This window comes from Lynx rufus, unplaced genomic scaffold (assembly GCF_022079265.1).
Source record: "Lynx rufus isolate CCGP_SWC_20201006 ecotype Redwood Valley unplaced genomic scaffold, mLynRuf1.p SCAF_27, whole genome shotgun sequence".
Classification (NCBI taxonomy): Eukaryota; Metazoa; Chordata; class Mammalia; order Carnivora; family Felidae; genus Lynx; species Lynx rufus.
The window spans coordinates 3,600,981-3,615,930 of record NW_025814842.1 but is presented as its reverse complement, the minus strand read 5'-3'; the positions used below and the strand labels follow the sequence as shown (position 1 = coordinate 3,615,930).

At 56.0% G+C, this 14,950-nt stretch overlaps 1 protein-coding gene and 1 pseudogene across 1 annotated transcript in view; one reads left to right on the top strand and one right to left on the bottom strand.

Annotated features, from left to right (window-relative positions):
- The window catches only part of FOXK1 (forkhead box K1), a 65,129-nt gene extending 51,764 nt beyond the window's left edge, over window positions 1–13,365 (bottom strand). The window contains 2 exon segments of the mRNA XM_047089435.1: window positions 12,704–13,224; window positions 13,226–13,365. Coding sequence (XP_046945391.1) covers window positions 12,704–13,224; window positions 13,226–13,342 — 638 coding nt within the window. The 5' untranslated portion in view covers window positions 13,343–13,365.
- A 959-nt stretch (window positions 13,366–14,324) lies between these two features.
- Window positions 14,325–14,509, top strand: LOC124519431 (uncharacterized; annotated as a pseudogene).
- Window positions 14,510–14,950: the final 441 nt, after the last annotated feature.

The following is a 14,950-nucleotide window of genomic DNA, read 5'->3' as shown; positions in this document are numbered from 1 at the left end:
GGCCGTCAGACCGCTGCACTGAGGCTGGCTTTGCTCTCAGCGTCCCGCCCCAGTGCGGGCCGGTCTCTGAGCCCCACGAAGGCGGTTCAACTGATCCACGGGAAAACCCGAGTCTGTCTTTTCAAATCCCCACCCTCTGCGCAAGCAGCTCAGACAAACACAAGAAACAAACCCTAGTTTGCTCTGATTGCACCGCCTTGGGAGCTGCGAGGGATCCCGGCCCACCCAAGCCCAGTCTCCAGCCAGCACAGACCGGATGCCATGCTCTGTGACACCCTGCCAGTGACTGGCACCTTTGCTGGAGGGCGGGGGCCAGACTACCCCACCGAGACGGGCTCCAGGCCCTGCAACAGCTTTCCCACCACAAAGGAGATCTCACTTCGGACACCTGCACGCCTCACAGAGCAACAAAGCCTCTCCTACACGGTCACGGTGACAGCAGCGATGGCAAGGGCCTAGGCGCGTGGAGAGGGAACCTATACACCAGACACTGAGGTGAGCACTTTGGCCCACTTTTAGTTCTCGTAATTCCCCAGCAAGTGGGGAGTGTGCCCATTTTACAGATGGAGCTTGAGGTCAGGGCACCTGCCCAAGGGCACCCAGCTGGGGGGGTGACGATGCAGATCTTTCAGATGCTAAGCTCCTGTCACCTCTGGTCACCATCTTCTGCCAGGTTATGTCTGCACTCAGACCTTTCCTGTTTGCTTTTTTATTCATTCTGCCAACAACTTATAAAGCGCCAACTATGTGCCCAACCCGGGGTCACTGGTTGGTACTGGGACGACAGCAGCAGATGAGGAAAGCACAACCCTGCGCACCCCCCACCCCCACCACATCATGTCAGATAAACACACCACCGACCCTACAGTAACAGCGGGATGGCCAGACCAGGGGTGCCGTGGGTGCGCAGCCCCGGGCTCACCTCAGCGAGGTACCAGGAAGACTGCCTTCGGGAAGCAGCTTCGGAGCAGCAAGGCTACATTTACTCTGAAAGGCCCCATAAGCCTTCCTGGTCCGGCTCCAAACAAGAATGGAGCCCACCCTCAGGGTACCCATTCTGTGTTATCTGGAGGTTCTAACAAACTCGACAAGATGCAAGAAGAAAGGAGATAAAAGGTAGTGGAAGAAAGACACAAAATAATCATCATTTGCGGATGAAAATTTGACCTAGAAAACGCATGCAAAACGTGAACTTAAAAACTGTTACAAGGAACAGTAACAGCGACTAGATACAAAATAAGCATTTTATTCCAGCGCTGAAGGGCAAAAATTACTTGTTAACTACAAAAGGAAAAACAGTAACTATCGGGCAGAGAAGCGCAGTCAACACTTCTACCAAGGGATCCTTGTCACCTCCACCAGGAGGGACGCTAGCACTGGAGTGGCCCTGGAGAAGGGGAGTGCTCTCGCTCGGGCTGTGGAGATGCCTGACCCGAATCTCATCAGGACTTGGTCTTAACCAGTCAAATCTAATTTGAGAGGCATCCGATAAGATGACTGTCCTATTTTTTTTTTTTTTATGTCAAGGTCAACACAAAAGAAGGCCAAGGAGCTGTCGCAGAGCAAGGAGGCCAGAGAGACAGGGCACCCCAACACAGGGCTCCACACTGGACAGGACCCGGGACACCGTAAAGCGTGCTACTGGGGCACCTGATGGCACTGGCACACGGGCCGTGGACTGGAGGGCGGGGCACGAGGTCCCAACTCGGTGACCAGACTGCGGCTACGGAAGATACCCCTACTCCCAAGAGGCGTCGCATGCGTAACCTGCCCTCAAGCAGCACAGATACGTGTAGAGAAAATACTAAAAGCAAACATGGCAGAAAGTTAAACATTGAATCTGGGCAGAGGACAGGAGTTATTTGAACTAGTCTTAAAGCTTTCCTGGAAGCTTGTTTTTAAAATGTAGGGGCGCCTGGGTGGCGCAGTCGGTTGAGCGTCCGACTTCAGCCAGGTCACGATCTCGCGGTCCGTGAGTTCGAGCCCCGCGTCGGGCTCTGGGCTGATGGCTCAGAGCCTGGAGCCTGTTTCCGATTCTGTGTCTCCGTCTCTCTCTGCCCCTCCCCCGTTCATGCTCTGTCTCTCTCTGTCCCCCAAAAAACAAATAAACGTTGAAAAAAAATTTTTTTAAATAAAATAAAAAAATAAAATGTAAAAATCTAAAAATAAATTAGTATAAAGTTTGTAGAAAAAAAAAAGAAAACACACACACACACACACACACACAGCCCTCCTTTCCTACATGTCAGCACTAACCCTTTCAAAAATAATCAGGGAAAAAAGATCCCATTATTGACAGCGACCATCCCCAAGACAAATATATAAAACACCCAGAATTAAACGTAACACCTCAAGAGACACAGGGGCTCCACGTAAAGAAAACCGGTAACGATCTCGGCAAAATGTGTCACTGAATGGACTGGGCTGCCGAGTGAGTGCGCTGTTTCTGTAAAGGGCCAGACGCTGAATCTGTTAGGTTTTCGGGCCACCCCACCTCTGCCTCAAGCAAGCAGCCGCAGAAACCATGTCAAGGAACGGGCACGGCCGTGCTCCCGTAAGACTTCATTTACAAAGACAGGCGTCTGGCGGGACTTGCCCACAGGCTGCGGTCTGCTGCCAGGGTCCCGAGGCGCTGAGACCGGCTGCCCGCCCCCCGGGGCGTTTCCTCTTCTTCCGGGACACACGGCCCTCCCGCGGAGCGGCCCTGGGCCGAGCTCTGGTCGCTGGCCGAAAGCCGGGTGCAGACACCGCCACGGCCCAGAGAGCCGAGCCGACGACGGCGGGTCCCCGATTTCCCACGTGGAGCACGGGGCTCCTGACCACGAGTCAGAAACACCGATTCCGGGCTTTCCGTGAGCCAGACGTTGGAATCTGTCCCGTACGACAAGCAGCAGGCCACAGAAGGTTACGTACGTAAGTAGGTGTTTCATGTTTCGTGGCCTCCAAGCGCTAAGTGCAACGCTAAGGGCAGGGAGCTCAGCCCTGCCCTCGTGGGCTCGAGGCTCCCTGCGGGGCCGGGTGGGGGGGGGGGCGGTCCACGACCAACAGTCACACCAGAGAATGGCCAGCCATACTGGTCACGGGCACGAGCAGGCGTCCGTGCAGGCGGCACGCACACTCATTTGTTCACAAAGGAACTTCAAAATCTGTGAGCGTGTAATGTTCACATCAAGGCACTGGACTCACAAGCACTCTGTCGACGACCAACGGGCACAGGAAAGCGAGGGCCGGAAAGGGCCACGGAGTTTGAGGAACGCTGCTTCCCACACCAGCAACCGCGTGTCTTCTCTCTATTACCCACAGGCATCAACTTTGGGTCCCTGGCTTCTCTGCTCGGCCCTCGGGCTTCGAGAACCCGGGCAACAGGCGAAAACGGACACCGTCCATGCTCACGTGTCTGCGGTGCCGAGGAGCAGAAGCCGACGAGGATGGCCGGCCTGTGCAGCCACAAGACGTTTCAACGTCCTTCCGGAAGGCCACGGCTGGCGGCCTCCTCGCCTCACCCCCCGGAGCCGCAGGGAGTCCGCCTGAGCCCCAGGCCCGGGCCACACCTGTGGGGCTCTCCCACCTCGAGCACCCTGCAGAAAACAATACGCGTGCCTCAGGGGTGACGGGTCAACTGAGGCAGCGGCCACGCCCGCCCCGGGGACCCACAGACCGGCCACCTCTCCAGGCCAGCGGCACGTGAGGCTTTGTAAACGTGAACGAACTTAAAGACCAAACAACTGAAACCTGAGTTCTCCACTCACTTCGGCCACATCTCAGACGCTCACCGGCCACACACGCCTCGTGCTGCCATCTTGGATGGCGCAGACACAAAACATTTCTATCACTGCAGAAAGTTCTAGACTCTCCGTGAGACCTCCTGTTGGCTAACCCAAGGGGTCAGCAGGTCTGGAAAACCTGCTCACACCACAGTCTGCAGAGAAAAACACAACCGCTAAGAAAGCCCAACATTCAGCAGTGTCCTCACATGCTAGCAGCCAAGGCAGGGCTATAAATGTTCGCAGCTGATACGGAATCCAACCAGAGGGAGGTGGCTATTCTTGAGGGAAAGATGTTTTCCTCAAGCTGTGATGAGTCACTGTTCCCAGCTTCAGGGGTGTACCAGCCAAGCAGAACGGATATATTTATGTCCCCGAGGGTGGAGGCAGACAGACACAAACTTCTGTTCACGGAGCTTTGCAGCCTCCGAGCTGCCTGCTTTGCCACCGGGACCGTCAGACTCCACTGTCACACTCGTTCTGAATCAGCTCCGGAGGGTTCCTAGGCTTACGAGCTATTTTTCACTGCCTGTGTTCCCCCACGGCTCCACGGTAGCATAGAGAAGGATCCTTAATTTCACCGGTAAACTGTAACCAAATCACGTGATAGGAGGGAGTTTTTCTGGGCAGGTTTCTGACGGACAGCTGGCCCCAGCCACTGCCCGTGCACGTGCCTGAGCCCAAAGCACTCACGTGGCTCAGCAGTGTCGGGCGGGAGGGGTCCTGGTGGACATCTTCCCGAGCAGCTCGCTAGGCCACCGATCGGCTCGGGCGTCAAAGGCACAACCACCACACGACCTCAAACTCCGCAACTATGAAGTTTATAAAACCCAGAATAGCTGTGAAAGGGGGCAGTGCGAGTCTGTGGGAAGGGCCCGGGAGGGGTCAGAACGCACTCGGCGTTTCTGCTTGTCCGTCTGGAAAAACAGTGAGTACCTTTTGTTCTTGTGCTACAAACCCCAGAAAGCAGAGTCTCTTCTGAGCAGACAGAAGGTCAGTGCTGGGCCCTAGGATACCGATTTACTGCGAGGAGGGAAGAGAGATCTAGGGGGGGAAATACGAAATCAGGGAGGGAGGGAATGCCGGTGTTTATCGAAAGTTGGCACAGTTTTTTAGAAGTGTGCTCAGAAGGGTTTCGAAAGAAATCCCAAACGGGGAGTTATTTCCATAAAAACACACCTCCTCTGTCACTGACACCCCGTGAGGACTCTCACAGTTCTGTGTCCAGACCCTTCTCCCTGACTTCTCCTGGTGGCCCCACTCCCGTGGCTGAGGGGGGACAGCAGGACCACCACCCGGGAACCAGGAAGAAGGACGAGGGCCCCCATGCCCTGCCTGGTTATGGGAAGACAACAGAAATAACTGACAAGATGGGAGAGCCCCATATGAAATCATCAAGAATTGACTGTCCATACAAGGGAAAAAAAAAAAAAAAAAGCCACCTAAATTTAAGCCTAATTAGGTCATGAGGTGCTAACAAGGCCAATGACTAAATTATATGACTTTTTTTATTTCTATAAAAATACACTGTGTCGCTCAACTTTTAAAGCAAATTTTACAATTAAACTACATCAAAATGTCTGATCCTTTCAAAGATTTCTATTTTCCAAAAATATGACCTTCTGGGTTCAAGGGGGCTCAAATTTACCGACCCAACTTAAGACAAAATATGCTTTTCTTTATATGATAAGACATACTGACATCAGAAGATCTGCATAATTCAATCGATACTTCCCCCAATAATCAACCAATGCATGAGGTCACAAAACCAAGCCGGGTAATGAGAGATTCATTCTAGATGTGAGACAGAGCAACAGGTTTTAATGTAACGGAGAGAGAACACGGCCACCGATGATGTGTCAGACTCCATACTGCAAGTGACCCTGAAGAAACTACCACGTGTCAGGTTCTGCGGAGGCGTCGAGGAACGACGTCCACAATCATCTGAAAGGCGCTAGGATACCCCTCCCTCGTCCAGCCCCCTCTCTGCGTGAGGCTGAATTTCCTTCCCAGCCTGAACCAAAGCCACCTACCCCCACAGACGAGAGGCACGGCAGCCAGGACATTCCGGCCGTCTTCGATCAAGCCAGACCTTAAGCCTTTTCCAAACACCAAACACCCTACTCTAAATGTCTGTGTTTGGGGAAATAGAGTGCTTTTGTCATGAACGGCGATTCTCGAGATACATTTATCACTGCTCTTTCTGAGCAGGTCAATAAACACGTGTATTTGAACTTCTCACTTCCAATCGCTAATACGCTGTGGGTGACGGACAGCCCCACGTGAACGAAAGCTCTCCGGGGTCCCCGGCGACGTGTGAGGGTGTGGAAGAGCCCTTGGACGCAACATCTTGAGTCCTGCCGGAGAGGACGAGGCGGGGGGAGGGGGGCGCCCTGGGGAAGAGGGGCAGGCCGGGGGAAGCCCTTCAGCAGTGCCGGGCCGGGGCTCAGGGGCAGGGCGCTGGGCGGCCGCTGTGGCTTCCAGCAGGAAGGTGACGCAGTCACAGCCCCGCTCTGCGCGCACGTGCAGAACCAGAGCCCCGCTTGCCGAGGAAACAAACAGAAGATACATGTGTGCCTTTCTGGGCATGGTGGAACATGTGACAGGTGACGAAGGGGAAGAGGCGTCTTCGTAAGCAGACCACGTCAAAACAGCCGTTTCTTCTCTGCGTGCCTCCCGGAAAGTATTCGTAGGAGAGAGGATGCCACACATTTGCAACCGGCTCATGATGGAAGGCTGGAACCGTCGTGTCCGAGGAAAGAAAACCCGCGCTAACACATCTTCGGCCTGCCATCGGGCTCCTGGAAGGGGGTCTGGTGAGGCCCCGGGGGCACGGCGGCAGGACCAGTCAGCACGAGGCCGGCGGGGACCCGCTGTGCTCACGGCCTCTGTCCAAGACTCCTGGGCAGTGCACAGCACACCCTCACGGCTTCCCTTTCTACGTTTATGAAATACACGTACAGCCAGAGATTCCATCTGCTTTCCTTTAAATCCATCAGGAACCTTTGCCCAGAAAACCGGAAACTTGTGAAAAGCGACAGCGGCGGCGAACATTGCCCACGAAACCTCCTTGCAAGTCACGATGCAAGGGCCCGTTTCCAGGAAATCAAAGTAAAAGCATTTATATAATCCTCTCCTGTTAATATGAAATGCTTTAAATGCAGGGTAATTATGGAAATGAGGCATTGCTGTAATTTGAGTTGTCATTAATTTACCAAGTTTATCCCCTGACATTCACAAGATGCAAAAACAGCAAACAGTAAATTACTGTATCTCCAAATCAAAAGCTTTCATTTCATTTCAGCTCATAATTGTAAACATAGCTGTCTTTTTCGAAAGCACTGACTATGAACGTCATTAAAACTCTACACAATACCCTTTGGGCGCCCACCAACCCTCTCCCTCTCCCAGCGACAAAGGCTCTTGTAAAGTTATTATAAATTCGATTTCAGCACACGCTCCATGATAAGTAATATCCTTCTCACAGGCTCATTGCTAAAATACTACATACGTCTTCCTGTGTGGGTGACAGGCCCAAAAAGTCAGCGTGAACTGAATGTTGGAAAGGGGCACACGTTTTCATTAACAGGGATTCCGCGTACCGGCTCCCAATGGGTTACGCTCCCAGAAATAAGCCCTTTCCAAGCAAACGTTTAACAAGATGACAGTGTAACTTTGAACAAACATCCACAAGTGATCCACAACAACTGCCACAGGGCAAGAAAACCAGAGCGAGGGGTGTATCTAGAGAAAACGCGCATCCTGTATTCCGGCCCACGCCGCGCGGACACCATGCGGCCGAACCCACAGCTTGGTCTCCTGAGCGGCTCCTCCTTCCACGGGCACGTCTGAGTCCGGCAGCCTCCACACACACACCATCTCTTCCCTCCTGGGAGGCCCCGCACGGGGACGTTTCTTCCTCAGAGGCCCTTCTGGCCACCTGTCTCCTCTCCAGTCCAAGGCGCGCAGTCTCCCTTCGCGGCGGCTGGGAGCTGAGCTGACACCCTCTCCCGTCCTGAACCCCATGCAGCACACAGTTCCGGCCACGACCCAGGCTCCGGGTCGCGAGGGGATCCTGCGGCCGCGGCGGACGGGGAGGCACGGCGTCGAGAGTGAGGGAGAAAAGCAGTTTCTGCTGCCTCGGATGCTGCTGTCTGCAGCAAATCTGGGGCATTTTCCGACTACTTTCAAAATGACTTCAATCTGATAACTACTGCTATGACGGTTAGTGACTGATTCCATACTTTTCGAGGGACCACGGCGGAACAGCCCTGGGAAGCTACAGGAAACGATCTCGTACATGCTAAAATGCTCTGCTGGTCACAGTCAGTCACCTTCCATCACGGTCCGTGTGCGGAAGCTGAGAGCCCTCCCACGGGCCGCTCACAGCATGTCCTTCAGAGGGGGGCGCACGCCGGCACGGCCAGGCGCCAAGATCACGGGCCACGGTACAGGCGGTAACCAGTCTACGGGCCTAGGCAAGGACCGTCCAAAGGCGCGAGGGGAGACAGACAGACCTCTCTGCTTCCTGACAGACACACGCCCTACCGCCTAAGAGGCAGCTCAGGCAAAGCAGCATCAAACCCGCGTCCGATCAGATCTTAGTCCCACTACTAACCTACGCAAGGGGAACCATGGGAATCCAGTCCACAAAACGCAGGCTGCGGAAACGATATGGGGCAAATGAGCCCATCTCTTCAGCGAGGGAAACAGAGACGGATGGAGCCTACAGGTGACAAGAGATGTGAGTGACACCAGCCAAACAGGCTGTCTGCACCTGATTTAGTTCCTGATCCAAATAAGCACAGTGTAAGAAGAGAAATTCACGAGACAGCAAGGGGAACGCATACAGTGGCCGGAAGTTTGATGACCGTGAAGAAATTATCGTTAATTTTTAGGCTGTGATAACATTGTGCTGAAGCTTTTTAAAAAAGGATCTTTGGGGCGCCTGGGTGGCTCAGTCGGTTGGGCGGCCGACTTCGGCTCAGGTCACGATCTCACGGTCCGTGAGTTCGAGCCCTGCGTCGGGCTCTGTGCTGACAGCTCAGAGCCTGGAGCCTGTTTCAGATTCTGTGTCTTCCTCTCTGACCCTCCCCCGTTCATGCTCTGTCTCTCTCTGTCTCAAAAATAAATAAACGTTAAAAAAAATTTTTTTTAAAAGGATCTTTATCTTTACCGAAGCGTTGACACACAGAAGGAGATGACATTTGTGATTTCCGTCCAGATAAGTGGGGGCCGCAGGAAAGCTGAGTGGGGACGAAGGAAAAGTAAGCCAGGTCACGGCAGGCTACCCCCGATGCCGGTGACGGGTGCGTAGAAGTTCACCGCTCTATTTTTAAGTTTGAAATGTTCTGTCATAAAAAGTGTCGGGGGAAGAAAAAAAGACCCCTGCTCGTCCCCAAAAGGTTGGGAAACACAGGAAAGGAAAAAGGGAAAAAAGGACCCTGTGATCTTACCACTCCCAGAGGCCATCGCAAACAGAAGTCTTGTTTGTACTGTAATTAATCAAGTAGCCCATGTTTATTACAAACCTGTTTTTTAAAGAAAAGAAGGCTGGAAAAGAGGGGGCAAGAGCATGTGGGGGGCTGCGTACGGGCCTTTCTCTGTGTGGCTCACACATAACATCGACGTCAAGTTCCAAATCTGAGGGCGTAAAGAACTAGTCACACGCACACCGTACCCACCCGTAAAACCAGGGAACGGGGTCCACGCGTCCCCCGGGGCAAGTTGACTCTCCACCTCAGAAAACCGCGTGAAATCAGTGCCACTGCTTTCCCCACGGACGCTGCAAATCCCTCCAGTTACTCATGAGTTCATTCAACAAACACAACTCAGCTCTGTGCACGCACTGCCTGCCAGTTCCTGCGCTGCGTCTCCAGGGAGGGAGAACCGCGCCCGGCCCAGCCGTGGGGAGAAATGCTGGACTCGCGGCTCGGGAGGCCCGGCAGAGTCCAGCGAGGTGCGCGCTAACTTAGGCGCGTGTATAACTTAGCACAAGTCATAACGGACGCGCTTCCCTCCCTGCGCGTCCCCACGCACTCAGCACGGTAGAGCCCCGCAGCCACAGGCAGGGCCGGCTCTCAGTGTGTCACAAGGAACTGTTTTCCCACCGGTCATTCAAAAACATGGAAGCTTTGGGAAAACGTACCTCTAGAAATAAACTGGGGTACATTCTGGTATTCCTCTTAGCCACGTGCTTTCTTGAGTGGGGAAGAAGAGTGAGGAATGCGCAGCGGAACCTGTCCCCGGGATGGGAGGTGCGTGTGACGTCCCCCGTCGGGAAAGGGTGTGTCTATGACCACAGCGCAAAAAACAACAACAACAAAAAAAACAAAAACAAAAAAAAACAAAAAAAAACAAGGCCCCAAGGCTCACGCACCTGCACTCCATGAAATCCAAGCATTGCCCAATCAACGAAATGCCAATATGATAGGAATTTTAAATTTATGGTAAAGAAATTCATAGCTTCAAATACTAAAAAAAAAAAAAACATTGTTTTAATGCTTAATTATTTTTGAGACAGAGAGAGAGCAGGGGAAGGGCAGAAAGAGGGAGATATAGAATCGGAAGCAGGCTCCAGGCTCCGAGCTGTCAGCACTGAGCCCGACGCGGGGCTCGAACTCACAAACCGTGAGATCATGACGTGAGCGGAAGTCGGACGCTTAACCGACGGAGCCACCCAGGTGCCCCCATAGCTTCAGTATTAATGGCAGAACCATGTACCAATGCCTGAGAGGAAACAGACATTAATTACTACCTTTCTTTAAAAATAACGAATTTCCCATTTTGGGAGTGACAAAAACGTACACATTCAACTTCCTTGCGCTGAATTCATTAAAATTTCCTGAGTGCTTTCGGTGGGACAGGCCAGAGAGCCTAGCTCTGAGAAGCTGACAACAGCCATTTCATATGTGGGATTACGGAGTTAGTTTACGATCTCTAAAACAGAAAAAAAAACAAAACAAAACACAAAACAAAACGTAAACCCACTCAAACTGCCAAACACGTCAGTCAACAGGCTTTGTCGGTTTTCAGAAGCAAACGGGAGGGGAGACACGGACGTCCACTTAATGTTTCTCCTTCTGCCCGTTTGTTCTGTTCTTGTGATTTTTACATCACTGCCTACGTGGAGATTGCTCAGAAGCTCGTCTCGAGTCAGACACAGGCACAGCGGGGCAGAGAGCCTGGTCAGCCACAGCACAGCGCTCCAGACGCGCCCACCAAGGAGGCAGGCCCCTCGAGGGCAGACCTGAGATGCACCACAAACACCCACCACGCGTTACAGGCCACAGACCTGGGACTGGCCCATCCTGAGGCTGACCTGAGGACTCGGCGGGCTAACACTCCGTCCCTTCGAGTTCCAGAAGATACCGTGGGCTCTAGATTCAGTAAGCTAGGCCCTAGTTAGTGTACCTATTCAACAACTGGGCAGGGCGCTCTGAAAATCAGCCTCCAGTATACAGACAGGCATTAGCAGAAACAGGCCTCTAAGAGCCCCAGGGCGGGGAGGGGAAGGCGCTGTTCTGCCTGTCACCCTCCCAGGCCCTGAAATGTACTGAATGGCCCAGAACAGAGAGAACAAAGCGGTAACAAACACAGGATAGAAGAACTTTGTGACTCGCCAAGCCCTGATTTTACCCAAATACATACCTTTCGAGTTTGCAAAATAAAGGTCTGTTCTCACACCCTAAGCAGGAATGAGTCACTGCTGGTGTTGCACTGGGAAACTATTCAGTGCAATATTTACAAGCCAGCACACCAAGACCCTGGGGAGGGGAGAAGTTTACAGAAACAAGCTTTGGGTGCCGGGGATCACCCCAGCAAAAATCCCCTGAACTCTCTCATAAAGAAGAACACTCAGCCCATCAGAGACGACTGTGCAACAGGAAGCCGGTTGGAGAAATATAAACACTCCGTGAGGAGTTAAAGGCAATTACTACACAGAAACAGAAAGTGCCCTGAAGAGGAAGCGGGGCAGGTAAATAGGCTTTCTCCTCATCAACAGACCTTGAGAAAGCGGGGATCGCAGGAGCAGAGCCCGTGGGGGGAAAAGTGGACGTGGGAGCCAGAAGACAAGGGAAAGTGAGTGAATGTCGCTAAAAGCACTCTTGTGACAGTGGCCGTGCCACCCCTGGAACCGCCTTCTCCCTGCCCTGCCCCCCCCCCCCACCCTGCTGTTTCCCCTTTGGGCTCAGGAATCCCAGGCTGTGCTACAAATGCTCAAAGTGCTGGGTACCACTGCCCCACCCCAGGAGCAGCGCATTCAGGGGCACTGAGGACCGAGCACTTCCTGCCCTGTCCCTCCGCCCTGGGAATGGGAACGTCCCTCACACGCCCAAAGTCACTGCCATTGACTCGGCCCCTAGCGCGAGGGGGTGAGGGGCGCACCTCCCCGACCAACACCTCCCCGTGCAATCCTTTTCAGGAGTGCGTGCAGGGGCGACCCCCGGACTCAGGCTGGGCGGGGGTCAGGGGGTGTCCTCCGGTCCAGGCCTGGCAGAGGCAAGGGCGACCCTTATGGTTCAGGCTCGGTGGGGGCGGGGCGACCCTCGGAGCCCAAGGCCCAAGCGGGGGGGGTGGGTGGTGGGGTCAGGAGTGGACCTTGTGTCCCGGGTTGAGCACAGATCGGACCTGGGTTGGAGAACGTCCCTGAGGCCCAGGCTGGGCGGGGTCGGAGGCGTCTCCGGTGTCGGGCAGGGCGGGGTCAGGGCAAGGTTTGGGGTGACCCCAGGATCTAAGTCAGGCTGCGGATCCGGGGCGGTGGTCGGGAGTGAGTGACCCCGGGACGAGGCTCGGGCCCCGGGTCAGGGTGACCTCTGGGTCCGGGCCGGGCCAAAGGCCGCAGGTGACCACGAGTCGGGAGTCGGGCCGAGGGTCCGGGTGACCCCGGGGTCCAGGCCGGGCGGGGAGCGGGGGGAGCGGGGGGCGCGGCAACTCACTGTTTGGGCAGCTGCAGGGCGGGCGCGCCGCGCCGCTGGAAGGCCCCGTCCACGAAGACGCCGTTCTTGCCGAGGCAGCGCAGGTAGAAGTGCGGCTCCTGGAAGCTGAGCTGCAGGTGGCGCCGCGAGATGAAGCTCGACAGGCCCATGCTCAGGTCCACGGAGCCCTGCGACGAGTTGCGGCCGATGGTGACGCTGGGCTGCCGCATGAGGAACTCGAACTCGCGGCCCTCGAGGCGCGCCAGCGCGGGCCCGGGGCTCCTGCGCACCGAGGCGGCCGCCGCGGCCACCAGGGCCTCGCCCGACGCGGCCCCCGCGCCCGGGCCCGTCGCGCCGCCCGCGCCGCCCGCGCCGCCCGCGATCGCGGCCCCCGCGCCGCCCGCGCCCGCGGCCCCCGCGCCCCCCGCGCCCCCCGCGATCGCACCCGGCGGCGGCGGCGGCGGCGGCGGCGGCGGCGGCGGGGGCTGGGCGGGCGGCGGCGGCGACGGGGCGGCGGGCCCGGGCGGGGGGGGCCGCGGGGGCCGCGGCGGCGGGGAAGGCGGCGGCGGCGGCGGCGGCGGCGCACAGCACGGGGCTGCAGGGCGCCGAGCGCAGCGCCAGCAGGGCGCGGGCCCCGCTGTCCTCGCCGACTTCGGCCATGTTCGCGCAGCTCCGAGCGGCCTCCGGCGGCGGCGCGGCGGCGGGGGGCGGGGCTCCGCGGGGCGCGGGCGGGCGCGGCATCCCGGGCCGGATCGCGGGCGGAGCGGAGCCGGAGGCCGCGCGCGCTCCCGGGGCGGGCCGGGGCGGTGTCCACGCCGGCGGCGCGCTGCCCTCCCCCCCGCCCCTGTCCTCGGGTGGGGTGGGGTGGGGTGGGGTGGGGTGGAGGGCCCGGCGGGGGAGCGCTGCCTTCCCCGCGCTCGCGTCCTTGGGGCGGGGGCGGGGGACGGGGACAGGGGAGGAGGGGACAAATGCCCTCCCACTCCTGGGGTGGGGGTGGGAGAAGACCGGGGAGGGGGGACGGCTGTCCTGCCCCCGTTCCTGTCCTTGGGTGGGGTGGGGGGGGCCGGGAAGGTGGGGACCGTCCTGGGGAGGGGGGAGGGACGACTGCCCTCTCCCCCCCAACCCCCTGCCTCCCCTTCCTCGCTTGGGGTGGGAGGGCCGGGGAGGGGAACCCCTAAAAGTCTAGCTGGAGAGTTTTGCTCCTGGGTCACTGGGCAAAGGGACAAATGAGCTCAGCAGTCTCTGGGGCCCAGACGCTCCACCCCCCTAGCCTAAACTGCCGTCACACTTAAGCACCTGAATTAAGGGTTTTCTACTGTAAATGGAGTTTGCCTAAAGATGCTTGCGATCCCTGATGTCTGTGTTCCTTTTTGGAATCATTTATTCAATCAACTAACAGCTAGATCAAATATCCCGGGACCCAGGCTAGGCACCGGCTTCAGGAAGACAGACACAGCTTTGCCCTTCAAGCTGTTTACCTGCTCATCCGGGAAGAACATGCCTGGCCAGTGGGGCATTGGGGGTCAGACCCCTCTAGTACCCCTCTAGTACTACAGAGGACCCCCATATGCCTTCCTAATTCAGCCAGGCCCCCTAAAAAGGTGGCAATGTTCCCACATTTCCATCATTTAATAATTGTCGAATACTTACCTGGCCGGGGAGATACCGTGATCATGAAGGTGGTTTTCCCAGGATGAGGCTGGTCCATTGCACTCCAGATGTGCTGACCCCTGCGACCTCCCCAACTGCAGAAACCTCCACTGCATAATTTGGGATAGTGGGGGAGGAAAAAAAAATGATTGTCAAGTGTCAGAACACAGACCCTCCCTGGTGGAGCTAACAATTCAGTGGGAGATGCAGACGTGGGTCAAATGCATGTGCTAATAAATACAAAATCACCACCATCAAAAATCCTGTGAGGCATTGCTGGGTGGTGACCTGAGAGTGTGAAGAAGTGGGGGGAGAAGGGGCCCCCCAGGGTGAGAAGTTTGCCTGTTTACTCACTTTCCAGCCTGGACGTGCAGGACGTATTAACCAATCATCGTCTGAGCAAATACAGAGGTACAAATGGAGATAGAGAAGTTTGTGGTGCTGGTGGGGTGCGGCAGGGGGGCGGGGGGTTGTAAAACATTTTTATGAAAAGCTGTCACAAGAAAACATACTTGGCAGAGGGAAGAGGACAGTAAAAACAGGGTCGGATCTCTTCCCTAAGGAATGACAGTTGATCTGAAGTCCAAAGATGATTTGGGGTGAGGGGGGGTGGGAGTC